A 14,346-nucleotide genomic window follows, 5' to 3' on the forward strand; every position below is an offset into this window, starting at 1 on the left:
ACCTTGTATGAGAGGCCAGAGGGAGAGCAAAAAGCACCTCATGGCTGTATTTGGCTCCTTATTGCATCTGGAGCCATCCCAAGGAAACCACGTGTGACAACTCTGCAACCATCAGGCCAGTGCAAACACAACAGCACAGCTTGCCTGGGAGTCAGAGCAATTGCAGCTTGTGAAAACAGGAAAAAAAAAACAAAAAACCAAAAAACCACAAACCAACAAAACCGACACATACAGACAGAAGCACCACACTGCTGCCTCTGGGACTTGGACAGTGACAGATTTTGTGAGGTCCCTGTGGCTACTCACCACTGCTGGGACAGATTATCAGCCAGTAACTTGCTTTGATAGGGAGACAGAACAGCACAGCAAACAGAGCAGGGAGCAGTGACTCTGACTGAGCCAGGAAGCAGGTTTAAAGTAGAACTAACAGCTAAATCTCAATGTCCAGTAAGCTAGAGATGAAGCCCAAAACATCTCCCACAAAGTAATTCCCACTACAGGGGAAGAGCAGCAACAGTCTTGTCCCAACCCTGCTGCCCCAAGGACTCACAGGTCCCAGTTACCCTCCACTTTTATCTCACCTGGTCTGTAGATAATGAACCACACATCAGTGAGCTCCTAAGTGTGAGGTGAGTAGTGCTTTTGTATGCTCTGGGCTCAAAGATGTCACTGTCCTGGCCAGAGTTGCTGTTGTGTGTTTTTCCCCACCAGCAGCTGAAAGATTAGGAAATCCACTCCCTGTCACGCAGGGTAAAATAACAGATGTTCTCCACTGGCAAAAATAACCCTTCTTCACTATTTTCAGGGCAGGCATGCAGTTTAAGCTGATGCCATGCCCGTTCTCCCCAGAATGGCATTAAAGATCCCTTCTTGTCCAAAAGACAAAAAGCAACTGGGAAAGGCTTGAGCAGCACTAGTGCTTGCATTATGTGCTGCAAGAGAGAAAGGGGGAGAAGATAAAGTCACGCCCCACCCAGCCAGCTCCCCACACTGGGCCTCGGGGAAGACCGAGAGCCTCTGCCAACATATATAACTTTGCACACAGTCACTAGATGTACCACTGACTTCAGTAAGTCCTTTATTTTTAAATAAAGAAATCCCACCAAATCAAAGATAACAAAATTACATTTTGTTTTGCAGTGACTTCCATTTCACACCACACAAGAACAAAAATTAATGAAAAAAATCAAAGACATTGTTTTATATATATTTATATATAATTTTAAAGGTAAACATCAGCAGATATAGAAAAATTGCATTGCTAGTTGCAAATCATCTCCCCTGCAGCTCTCAGCTCCAGAGAATCTGACTCAGAACATGGTAGCAGGGAGGGTGTCTCAATATACAAGTTTCTTCACGGCAGCATTTAAAGATGGTTGCAGAATATAATTTTGCCAAATTGAAAATGTTTTCGTAGTCAACTGCTCACCAAGAACATTAGAAGTCATTTTGCCTGTTCTAACACAGCTGCACAAGCTAAACAAGAGCACAGGTCTCCTCTTCCCAAGCTCGTCACACACCTCTTTGGCTTGGAAATTTCAGGGAAAAGAGGTTATTCTTTCTCAAGAAGAACATCTAGTGATCTGTCACTAGGAATTATGGTCAAGCTGCCATGTAACACAATGAGAAAATATGCTCCTTTGGAAAGCTGTTGACTTGGGCTAAGCAGTAGGGTTTGGTTGTTTTAAATATGCATGGGTTTTGTTTGGCTTTTTGTTTCTTTTAAAGACTTCTGAGTTGGCAGAAGAAAGGTCAACATCCCAGTAGAACTATAGTGGAGATCCTAGAAGAAAGTTCTGTATCTCATCTCTAGTCACAAAAGAGCTTTGACTACAATGCAACCTTGTCATTCAGACAAGGCACAAAAAGGCTTTGTGCCACCTTGTACAGATGTTCAGGAGAACTCTAAAAACCCCTCCACACCACAGCATAGAAAGCTGACCAAGTCCAGGCCTGTGTCAAGCCCACTCCCAGTGAGAAGAGGATACATTTACAGGGCTCCCCCACCTTGGGCTGGTTCTGCTCTGAGGCATTCTAAGCTTGGAGAAAACTCAAAGTCCTCACAACAAGAAGGGCTGCTTTTGCTTTTCACCTAGAAGCCACGAAGGAGACACTGCTTTGAGTCACTGTGACTCCAGAACCTTCCCAATGAACAGACCCACCTAAGGAGTAAGGACACAAGGAGTATGGCTAAAGCCAGAAACAAGATGCTCTTTACAACAAATGACTTCTATGTGCAGCAGAAGGCTCAGGCCTTCTGTGGTCTCAAAAAAAAAAGAATTTCAATAAGCTCCAGACAGGCATAGTATTTCCAGAAAAAATTGGAAGCAATCCAAGTGACTAAACTGTTTGGTAATTAAATCCTGAAGATGTTACTCTTCTCTGCTCTTTCTTTTCAGATGTAGTCACTTAATCTACCTCCAGCTATGCTGCTGGAGTGTTAATAGACACAGGAGCTTTGGGACTGTAAGACAACAAATCACACACTAAGCAAAGCAAACCTTGCTTCTGTGACTCAGTTCCAACTGCTGGAGGAGCAGGGAGCTACAAATGATCCACTGCTTATATACATTGTTATTTTATGCCTTGAAATAGACTGTTGTAGGCTGGCCACAAAGGTCCTTTAAGTCAGCACACACTTGTACAGTGTACATCAAGGATGTGCCTTGATACCTGGTATCTAAAAATTCACTTACCAAAAAGCAAAGCCCTAAAAGCTCTGACAGAGCTGTTACTGAAGTCTCTAGATAAGCTGATGTGAAGGGAGGAGGAGAAAAAGGGCAAGGCACCACATGTCAAAGGGCTGTGGTCCAGGAACTTGCGGCAGACCCAGGACAGATGACACACAGGTAGCTTGGCTAAGTTCAGTACTGGAGTTAATAGTTCCCAATATTTTTACTAAATGCCCTCTCTTTGTAATCTGTATCTTCACAAGCAGGAACTGCAGAAAAACACTCAGGAAGAAGATCATAGGGAAGTTTAAGTGTTTTCCTTTACAGTGCAACTACAACAATACCAGTCCCATCTGAAAACACGCCCATTTAGAAGCTAACAAAGGTACCACCAAAAAAGGTGTTTCAGTAAGAGCAAGCTTGAGCTTCTTACCCACCATCTTCAGATCTCTCCAGAAAAATGGCAAAGGTGATGGTTGGACCAGCCTAACCATCAAAGAGTAGTAATTCTGCAACCTGCTGACTGATGAAGAAGGTCCTTGGGGTTTATGTTCAAGTGCTACTTACGTCCAGTGATGGGAAAGGTGTGCATACCATGAGACTACCTGTGGGAAAACTCTCCTACTGCTTTTTCTAATCCCAGTTTGAAACTAAGCAGAGCAGATATCAAATTTGTCATGCTGTGATCTTGAACTGCTCTATCAGACCATACTGCAGTGACCTACAGGTACACACGACAGCAGCTTCATGTGTCTTGAAGAGAGATGAAAGACCTCACCTTTAAGACTGAAAAATTCAGATTGCATTTAAGTTTGGGTTCACTGGGCAAGTAAAGACCACCATTCAGGCTCCAGAAACCATTGCATGAACAAGTCGTGACAAAAGCTCTTCTTCCCCAAAGAGGCCAGAATCAGTCAAGTCACAAGCAATTTGAACACTTTTAGATGCAAGTGCAAAAACAGGGCAAAGGAGCAAGACAGAGACCCATATTACTTCTTGAGAGCTTCAGGGAATCCACAGCACTGGCACTTCTGAAGTATGAAGGCTTGGATTGTGGGGCAGGAAGGAGTATTCATCAGGAAGACCTTCTAACTTGAAAGTAAAATCTGTGTGATTATACAAAGTCAGCTCCTGCTGCTTTGAGAATTTCCTGGTTGCTCACCTCATTTTAGGAGACTGAGACACCTAAATTTATACTGTATCTATTTGATGTGTACAAGTGTTGTTTACACTCCATTTTGCTGAAGCGAGAAGATATTTAAGTCACAACCAATGAATATTGCATGAACACTACTTAAGCAAAAAACTGAAATGTCTTTTATGACATATTTTAGTGATGCAGTATGAATAAGAGGATAACACAGAGACAAGATATCCATCAGCTAAGAATATCCTTGCTAACTGATGCCCTAAAATAGTTCTTAAGGAACAGCCACAAGCACAGCCAAGTCTTGCTATAGCTTTACTTGGTTTCATTTTTCTTTGAAGAAAAAAAAGAAAACCTGGATTTACTAACAAGGAGAATGTGCAGATATCCACAGTTCATTGTAACAGGCCAAGGTGTCTGGCCTAAGGCAAATGAAAAATTTCCTGATAGGACGATGCACCTTTGCTACAATAGTTAATTATTGCTTTATTAAACCAAAACCCCACCTCTCTCTGCTCTCCTGAAGTTCAGGGACAGGGCAGTCCAGAAGGCTTGTTCCCCTGTATTACCAGTCTGAAGTCTTGCTGCTTGTTTCACCCTTAAGCTATAAATTAAAGTGCCTGGAACACAGACCAAGGCTGAAGCAATAAAGTGCTGATGTGGGAAGTGTGAAAGGAAAAGAATTTCACTGACACCATGATAAAGAAGTCCTAAAGATGGATTAATGAAACTACAATATTGACAGAGCAAACAGTAAAAAAGATTCTTTTACCACAAAGTTTCAGTCTCCAGATTGTCTTGGGACAACTTTCCCTCCAGGAGATAGACTAGACTCTTTAATAACCATCTTGGCACAGGCCACAACAGCCACTTGAAGGAAAAGCACAAGTGAGTAGGCATCTTTCCTGCAACCAACTTTCACACCTCACTTTGGACATTAAAACTAGAAGGGGATGTCTCAGTGTGGAAAAGAAATTCAAGTAAGACAGAGCCCAGTGTCTTACGGGAGCCACTAATGCAAAGATGTCATTTCAGTTGCACAGAGCTAGACACATCCTGCTCCCCATCAACTGTAAGGCAAGTCATGTCTGAAAACCACTTGATGCTCTGAAAGTTAAGGGGAAGAATTTTGATATTATTTGCCATGACATAAGGTGAATAAATCTAAAGAGATACATCCCCCCCCCCCCAGCAATTAATCCATAAGAGTACATAGCTCTCCATGAAATGTTCTTTCAAACAGATCAATCTCATGGAAAAATCCTGCAGATTCTTGATCATGGGTTTCCATTTGGAAGCCAGAGCCAGCCCTGGGTCAAACAAAGAATCCAGTACTGAAAAGATGACTGCATTTAAAGAGAGGCAAAAAATGACAAGGTAACTGAAGTGAGAAAATGTTTACACATAGAAACATTAACTGGCATTACCAGGCTGCAGCTCTTCCCTACTTGGAGTCCCAGTATAAAGCCACCCCAAACCACAGACAGCTGAAGCATAGAAAATTGAATATTTTTTAAAGTGATTCACTTGTGCAAGTGCATTCCTAGGAACTACAAGGTTTCCCTTGAGATGGTGCAAAGCTGAAACTCCACTTGCAGTCAAGCATCTGTTTTTCCAAGCCACAGTGTAGTGGCTTACAGACTGAACATTTACTGGCTTGTGGCTTGGTACAGGTATTTTCCAGCACCAGAACAGGGGGCAGAGTGATCATTACCTGGTCATTTACACTTAAACAAATGCTGCAGATCAAGTTTCTGACCATCAGGTAAAGAGATTTTGATATTTGAAACTTCTGTTATATTAAAGCAAGCAATCTTTAGCTCAGTTGCCCTGTAACAAGCCACAGTCAGCAACCTAATTCCTCAAGCAGAGGAGTAAGTTATAAACCCAAGTGACTATACACCCCAAAATGCCCAGACCAGATGTTAACCTCTGCTTTAACTCCACTTTGGAAGAAAACATTGTGATCAAACCCCAGCCACAGGATATCAAGGAGAATGGAAACCTGAAGCAGCAGGTGAGGGAACAAGATGTTCCCATAGGGGGAGATATATATTGAAGTGATCCAGAGTCTTTGGGTCAATTACTCCTGGGAAGACATGGCCTGCTCTGCATCCGAGCAGTGAGGCTTTGTCTTCTCCCACTGGCAGATGGCATTGGCATACTGTACCACGAGCTTATCCATCCAGGTAAGAGGTTCTGGGAACAGTACAGACCCCTCAAAGAATCCCAGGTGGCCTCCATGAAGGGGCAGCACATGCATGACATTTTCTTTTTTCTCTGTAAAACAAGAGGAGACAGAGAGTTCCAGAAGGTTAACATCTTTGAGCTGAGAATGAAACCATCCTAAGCTGGCAGCACAAGGCTGCCCAAGAAATGCTGCTGGCCAGGCCCTTACAGCAGTAGCTGTACTGCTCTGAGAATGCACCTCCTTCAACAAATGAACACCTTTAACTTGCAGCCACTGGAACTAGGGCTATTGCATCATGTCAAGCTGCACTAAGTTCTGACGAGGAATCAGCCGTCTTGTTTCATGGATATTGAAAAAAACCAAACCTGTGCTTGCTCCTGTGGATAAATCCTCTGCTCACAGCCTTCAACCAGGAAAAGAACGGACCCTGCCTCCTTCCCTGTGCACCCACTATTTGTATGATGAAGCAGCAGCAGCTCCCCCTTCTGAGCTAATACTGATAATTTTCCTTTTTTCTTGTCTGAAGATAGCTCAACTCCTTCCAAGGGAGAGATGTCAGTCCACTGCCAAGTGACACGGCCATTCACACACTCTCCTTCTTCCACCATCAAAGTGGGGTGTTTATCTGTGCTTCTTCCAGACTGCCTCTATCACCCACCTTTCTGTTAAATCCCAGTGAGGAATGAAGACATGAGGAATCATTTTTTCCATCCAAGAATACAACCTGGATGTCACCTGCTATCAACACAAGCCAAAAGAGCAGAGTGGACTAAAGTTCTTCCCTGCTCAAAGTTAGCCATGCCAGTTCTAGCAACTGGTGATTTAAAGAGGCTTAGCACACCTCCCACAGCATTACAGAGATAAGGAGGAAGTCCAGACACTTTGAGATGGTGAATCACGATGTGATAAGCAAGTTGCAGGTGCACAAATATGCACAGCTGGAGGAGATTGCTTCAGCATACCTGAAAGAGCTCTTGGAATTGATAGGAGGCTCTCATGGACAAGAGGGTCATCAGCAGCATTAACCAGCAGAAGAGGAACATAGATCTGCATCAAGAAACATGGCACAAAAGGAAAAAAACCCAAAAGTAAAGAGTTAGTATTTGAATGTCAATCTACCAACTGTAAAAGTATCTTCATTTAATTCAATTAATACCTCCTATTTCAGAGTTAATTTATTTTTCTCCCTCCCCAATTCCACTGCAAGAAAGAGACTGGGGTGTATCAGAGCAAACACAGATCAAGTTCCCATTCTCAGAATCCAAATAGCTACACCCTTTTTTTTTTGCTCTGCTTTGCACATCAGGCAGCTAGTGCCAGCTCTGTTATGGACACCTTGGTTAAAGTCCAGGAAACTCCCTTGGAACATCTTCATCCTTTGGTTCAGTAGAAAAAGGAGGACTTAATCTCAGTTCCACTTCTGCAAAACTCTGCTCTACTAAGCATCTGCCTGCCAGATAGTGTCCTGAGTCTCTTCCACAGTATCCAGTAAATTCTTTCTTCCTTGAAACTGCAGGCTCTATGCCACCACCCATTTCCCACCTTATCCTGATGCACTTGGAGCAGCTCAGCTGAACACACAGCTTCTATCCAGATCCCTTGGGTGCTACTACCTGCCAGAATTATAACCTGGTTAGAGCCCAGAGCATTTACCCCCAGTATTAGAGGTAGCAAGAACTGAAATCCCAGTCCAATATACTGTGCCTGATTATTTCTGAAGATCCCAGTTAAGACAGCTGTGTATTTTCTTTCCAGCAGGAAAATGAAGGTACAAGAGCAGTCTGTTGCAAGAGCTTACCGCGTGTAAGTACTGCAGGCAACTTTCCTTTTCATAGTATTCCTTCAGTGAGCTGTAGCCATGGAACTTCCTGAAACAGAGCAGATTGTCACTGCAATCATCTGCTTCTAGTACCCATGTGACTGTTAGTTTTCAAGTGAGGACATACATGCAGAAACAAGAACGATGCCTCAATTTTCAGAGAACTTTTTAATACTCAGTGTCTTTGCAAAACCCACCTTTGGCATTATATGCCTTTATGCTTTCTGTGCTTACTCAAACGTGGTGAGAGCACGGGCAAGTTAAAAATGCAAGTTGAAAACTAGCAGCCTTCAGGGCATTTCTTTTAGAGTATCCCACTTCACTTAACTGTACATGTAGAAGAAAGAAAAAGTTATGATCTTGCTCATCGTTTCCTGAAAGCTTTTTCAAAAACAATCCCACCACAGCTTATGAAGCTCAAACATACTTGACAAGGCCCTCAGAATTCAGTAAACCTATACTCAAGTGCCTTGTTTTTACCTAAGAGGCAACATAGCTGGTATGTTGGGCCAAACAAGCTGGGATATTTCCCTCAGGGGAATGGTCTTTTTTTTTTTTTATAAGCGGCCAACGATACTCCAAGTTTGCCAAAAACATTATAGCTGACATCTATATATAAAAGTTTACAGCTTCATTTTGGAAAGGTGTCATTGCCTGATACGGAACATGCCGTGGTATGGACACTGCCACCACTGCTGTGGTGTTGTTAAGGACACAGGGAATAACAGGCTACTGCGTGATAAAGCAGAGAACTTAATTTAGGTGTTAGTATGACAACTAAGTTGTATTATCTCAGCCAACCCTTGTAAGTATTGAGAAGGCAGCAGTGTGTTTTGGGGAGAAGGTTCTTTTCAAGATTCAAACAGAGCTAAGGAAATCCATGAGCAGCTCTGAGATGCTTTCCACATTCCACTTTTTTTTTTTTTTTGCTAGAGCTCAGCAGCAGAGCTGGCCTCTTCCTACATTATTGAAGGCTGCAGGTTCAGGTGTAACTGATAAACACCTCCTGGATTATTTTAAAAAAGCTGTGACTGTCAAGAGTAAGTTGATTTTCTGCTAAGTTTTCTTCAGTATGGAGGTAGGTAAGAATTTGACATTGTGTTCACTGTATTTCAGCACATTCCTACAGGCACAGCAAGGGGCATGCAAGAGCAACACTGAAAAGAGGAGGTACTTTCAGAGTTCTATAGAGGAGCAGAGAACCGTCCTTCATACCTCATCACGTTGTCATCAATCTGCATAAGGGATGTTGCTGTATAGAGCTTGCTCAGATCAGCATCTGACAGGCTATGTAGCTTCTTCATGTTATCTCCAAAAAGAACTTGCCTGAAAGAGTAACATCAAGAATTACAACCAAGTAACAAGAGGGCAGCAGGACCTGTTTCAAGGACAAGTGAGTCTACGAAATCTGACAAGGCTAGAAGTGGGCTACATATACATGAGGCTTTCTTGGGAACAAGAAGAGCGTTATTTGTCCACTTGCCTCTGCAGTAAGATGTAACAGAAGCCCCAGCAGCTTCCTTAGAGAAAAAATGTTGTTCTGATATACTGAAAAACTGCATGAGGGGGGCCTCTAAAAAGAATCATCCCGGAACAGAGAGCACTAAGGGTATTTGGAACAGAACTGTTTATTAGAGGGAGGGTTCTTTGGCTTCAGACCAAGCTTGTGGGTGGTTTGGGTGAGAGCACTAGCAGTCCTGAGCATAGCATCTCCTCCACCATCTGGTCCTAAATCCCCCCAGCACAGACATCAGCCTAGCTCACACAACAGAAATTACTTGGGGCATTACCTTAGCAGAAAGCTATTTACTATGGACACTTGTCATAACCAATTATTGCCCCCAGGACAGAATGTTTCTTTACCAGAACAAACTTCTCCCCAAACAAACAGGAAAAAAAGCCAAAAGTTGGAAATGGATTTTTTTTTCCCTTTCAGAGGCAGCTGCAAGGCAGAGCTAGGTTTGATTTGGGGGAGCTGCCTAAGAGCACAAGTGATTATGGAAAAAGTTTACTTAACATACTTGCCTTCAGGCCAGTGCTGGCTTTTTCTGGGTTACAAATTTAAGTACCTTTTAATGGGAGCTTACCTAACTTCAGATGTTAAATTTGGTCAAGTTGTCCAAATATTTGTAAATCTGGAATGAATTATATGGATCATCCTACATCAGCTGCCCTAACTTCTACAAGTGTTTCATACTGCACAGGAGTGTAAACAGAGAATCAAAAATTTGAAGTGACACATGTTCTTAATTCAGTAGACCTTAGATATTCCTCTCCTTTTCTCTTCAGTCAGGCATGGATGAGGTACTTTCTTGCCCTAGAAAGTACCACCCAGAGAACTTTTAGTGAGGAAAAACAACATTGAGTATGTCATCTGTTTAGTACACACATTCCTTTGTTATGGGGAGACATGGGATTGCAACAGCAGCACTTGCACTCCAGGAACAGCAACATTAAGTATTTTGCTGGCTACAGGTTCTTTCTAGAGGAACAGCTAGAAGCCAGAGCTACAGGTTTGACTATTTGCTTATTTGATAAGCAGCAACTCCATACAGTAGATCTTGAAGATTAGTCCTACCTCAGGTAGGTGGCAGAACAAGAGGCTCCTTGAATAGGGAATTCTTTGGCTAGAAGTGAAACAGATGCAGAATACTCGACTTTGAAGTCTAATTGCAATGTTTTCCTGTGCATGCCTTGTTTATTCATTGAGCAAGTTTTCATAGAAAACAAAAAGACAACAAGGTCTTTCTTCCTACAAAAGGACCAAAGCTTATTTGTATATTTTACAGTATACTGATGAGGTTGACACCGGCTCCCCTTTTCTGTTGGTTCATCTAAAGATCAACCAAAGAACTTCCAGGAGTCCTACTTAAAGGACTGGGAAGACAAATCCAGTATAGCAATTGACCCAATCAATACCATCAGTGTAAGTGATGTACTGCAGCACCTGTGAGAAAGGATGATCTTTTTCATGTTGTCTGCCATGAGGAAGTTATAAAATCTTCTACAGTGATCCCACTGCATGAAGGTTTCCTGTGCCCTAGAAAAAAAAAAAAACAAACCACAGTGCAGAACAAACAAAGCTGTTAATGGAGATCTTGAAAGATCAGATTAATACACTGTTAACATCTTATGGCAGCTTGGAAGCTATGTAAACAAACCTCCAGGCCTTCCCTGCCACGGCTTAACCTTTTCCAGGAAATCCACTTTGATGAAGTTTATTATTATCAGAAAACAGATCTGCAGTCTCATCTTGCACAACAAAATTAGAAGTTTTGATCACGGCATTTAAGAGCCATCAATCAAGATCCAAAACACTGACAAAGTATCCCTTTGCAGAAGTTGAATGTAATTTACATAATGGGACTACCAAGGAAAGGGCCAAAACCCATTGCTGAACAGTGTTGCCTATTGTGTACATAGCTCTGCAGAGGAAATAATTTGTGCAGATGTTTCCAATATGCACAGACACAGCTTCATTGGCAGGAACTGTAAGAATAAATACTAGTTGCAGCTGCAAGTATCATCTGAATTGTCTTTACCTTTTGTCAAAGCAGAATAGCACTTCACAGCTTATCTGTTGTTAAAACAGAATTAAAGCCATCCAGAGTTCTGTGAGCTCTGCCAGATACCAGCACTCCCTTGCTATGCAGGGTCATGGGCAGGTTAGAGCTTTGCTCTTCACAGGGTTTGCTGTTACTGAGGAAACACACTATCATTTACCCAGTGACTGAAGAATGATGGGAGCAGTTTCAGCTACTGAAGCACTTCACCACTTAAACATTAACATACTACAAGAACTGCAGCAGATTTAGCACGACCTCCCAAGCCATAACCAGCAAATCCCCTACCAGAGCAAGAGCAAGCTGTTTTCTTGTAGTAAGTAATGCCAGAGTACAGAATTTCTTTTAAAAAAAAAAGCCCACCCAACCTTCCATATCTTTTTGTCTAGCAAGACTGTAACTACCACATTTCTGCCAGGGCAGGGGAACGAAGGAAGACAGGACAATGCACATTTCTTTCTTCACAAAACATTTTCCAAACCTGTTAAGTTATTACAAGACATCTGAAGTTAAAGCTACTACATTTCCCTGCAGTTCTTGTGGTGTACAGCAGTATTCCCAATATGAAGAGCTGTCAGCATTGAAAAAAACCACAGGCAGCTTTCCTGCATTTTGAGGAGTGCCCAGGTTTTAAAGCTGAGGTCTCTCCCCACAGCCTGTAGCTATGGAGATGTTGCATTCCACAAGATCAAGAAGCAGAATCAAGCCTGTGCAGGCAGAGATTAAGGAATAAGGAGACCTGTCCCTATTTAGCCTCGGGGAACACATTCCCCTGACTCTGTTAATTCATTACAACTAAGAGTCTCATTCTTCTGGCAAATCCTAGTATTGCTCTTGCTCTGGAAAGGCTTTCCTATTTGAGACCCCTTGCTCACCACCACTTTTTTCCTTCACTTCCTAAGAGGTTATTTGGGGGATAGAGGCTGGACAAATCAATATTAAAAAAATGGAATTTTAAACTAACTGGTCATGTCTACCAGGGTAATCCACTTCCATGCAGCCCAGAAGGCTGAAGGCAGCTATTTTAAGCTACCAGACCAAGCCCAGGAAGGGTAAGGCTTAACCATTTACATGAAGGTGCTTTTTACCACCTCCTTCCCTCCCACTTCTATAACCAGGGCACAAGGCCTTCCCTCTCCTGTGGTTTGCTCAGTAGATGTTGCTTTCCCCTAATTCTTCAGCAAATTAGCACTCAAAGCAGCAGCAGATATTAGGTAGGGAGACAAGACCTGAAAAGCCTTCCTGCTGGCTGACCAGTAATAGAGAGCAGATGTTTTGTGACAGGAGGTTTGCTAGGAAATGTTTACCCAGCAGGTGGAGGCAAGAGCTCAGCAATACACACAACCCACCCAATACTTGCATTAAACTCAGGAAAAAAACCCACCCAGTTGTTTTTCCACACAAATATCCAAGTGGAGTATTGTTAATCAGGTTGTCCTTGCCCTGCAAGCATAATAGCATTACTCTCAACATCCTTTTGGAGACCAGAAATACAATATTGTGTAATTGCACAAGATGAACCAAGTGGACCTCAGCCAGATGTTATTCCTGCAAACCCTGCCTGATGGCTGCAATTAAGGAGATGGCTTCAAAAGGATGCTGTGTACTCTATGCCAGAACCCCAGGACAGCTAAGAACATTTTACTTGAAACAAAACAGAACAGCTGTTCCTGCAGCATCTGTTCAGATTTTAAGGGTGTGAACTAGCAGCAGATTATATGTATTTTAGCAGTAGTCACATCTGACCTCAAAAGGGATTAGGTATGCTGGAATATTACATGTATATTAAACTTTTAATCACATCTTAATGTTTCCAGAAAAGCTTTTTTTTTTTTTACCTGTAAGACTTTAATTCAAAAAGGCATCTTCAGACTGCTGAATATCAAAATGGTCCCAATACAGGCAGAGCATCAGCAGCATCGAGAATTCCAGCCACCTTGACAGAGCTGTGAGGCCAAATCCCATAGCAAGCCCCTCACAGGTCTGCCATAGTTTTGACCATTTTTATCAGTCCAAAGGATCATGAACCAAGTATGAGTCTCAATAGCCCCTCTTGCCTCATAAATAATCTCATGGCTCAAAAACTGCAGTTAAATTACTGTAAAGTCAGATACATCTCAGTTGCTGTACACGTGTACAGAAAGTAAAAACTGAAAACAGCTGCTTAGCCAGTTACACTGGCTTCATTAATTGTGCATACATGGAGTACAAAGCACATTAGTTGAGGCACCAGTTTTCAAGCAGCAGCACTGTGCCTGGAGCCTCCATCAGTGTGTGCAAGTGGAGCCACCACAGTTCCTGAAGTGCCACAGCCTTGGCTTCCATGGTGGGGAAGACATGTTAAAATTTTGAGCAGACTCCAGGGCTATAAGCCTTCTCCTCCCCAACTACCCACTCCTAGAACAGTTTCAAGTGCCTCTCCATCTCATCAGCCCAACAGCACTGTTTCAGTGACACACACTAAGAGGGCAGCATGGAACAGTCTGTGCTGTGTCTCTTTCCAGTCTCCCCAGATAAAAGCCGCCAGATGGAATTAAACACTGAAGCCAAACGAACTACTATGAACCACGGGATACTTTTCAGAGTGATGAGACAATGTAAACTATCGCTTGCAAACTGGCATCAGCTCAGCAGCTGGTCTCAGTGCCCAGCCTGCCTGGTTCATTACAGCAGGACTTGCATGGGGAATGCCTCCTCTAGGGACACTGTAGCATCACAAGCACAGCCCAGAAGCTGTCAGCGTGTACCTGGCCAGGTACGGAAAACCTGTTCACATTGCTGACAAGAAGCTTAAGGCTTTCAAATCAATAAAGCTGATCCTTCAGGAGGGTGGCATCCTGCACACTGCAGTCTGTCAGACCAGTCAACACAAGAGAAAAACTACCACCTTCACTTTGCCCTTCCACAAGTACCCTGCCAAGGATCTGCCCCCACCTGCACTCCCAGAAGAGACC

General features: G+C 42.9%; 1 protein-coding gene across 2 annotated transcripts in view; it reads right to left on the reverse strand.

Moving 5' to 3' along the window:
* Window positions 1–1,048: 1,048 nt before the first annotated feature.
* ABHD2 (abhydrolase domain containing 2, acylglycerol lipase) overlaps window positions 1,049–14,346 on the reverse strand; it is a 37,861-nt gene continuing 24,563 nt past the window's right edge. For both annotated transcript variants that reach the window (XM_050309428.1, XM_050309427.1), the window contains exons 7-11: window positions 10,777–10,869; window positions 9,045–9,155; window positions 7,809–7,878; window positions 6,973–7,057; window positions 1,049–6,099 (exon numbers count right to left, since the gene is read on the reverse strand). In XM_050309428.1, the coding sequence (XP_050165385.1) occupies window positions 5,903–6,099; window positions 6,973–7,057; window positions 7,809–7,878; window positions 9,045–9,155; window positions 10,777–10,869 (556 nt within the window). In that variant the 3' untranslated portion in view covers window positions 1,049–5,902. The remainder of the gene's footprint in view (window positions 6,100–6,972; window positions 7,058–7,808; window positions 7,879–9,044; window positions 9,156–10,776; window positions 10,870–14,346) is intronic.

Source organism: Myiozetetes cayanensis, unplaced genomic scaffold (assembly GCF_022539395.1).
Source record: "Myiozetetes cayanensis isolate MyiCay16 unplaced genomic scaffold, myiCay2020 scf14, whole genome shotgun sequence".
NCBI classification, from domain to species: domain Eukaryota; kingdom Metazoa; phylum Chordata; class Aves; order Passeriformes; family Tyrannidae; genus Myiozetetes; species Myiozetetes cayanensis.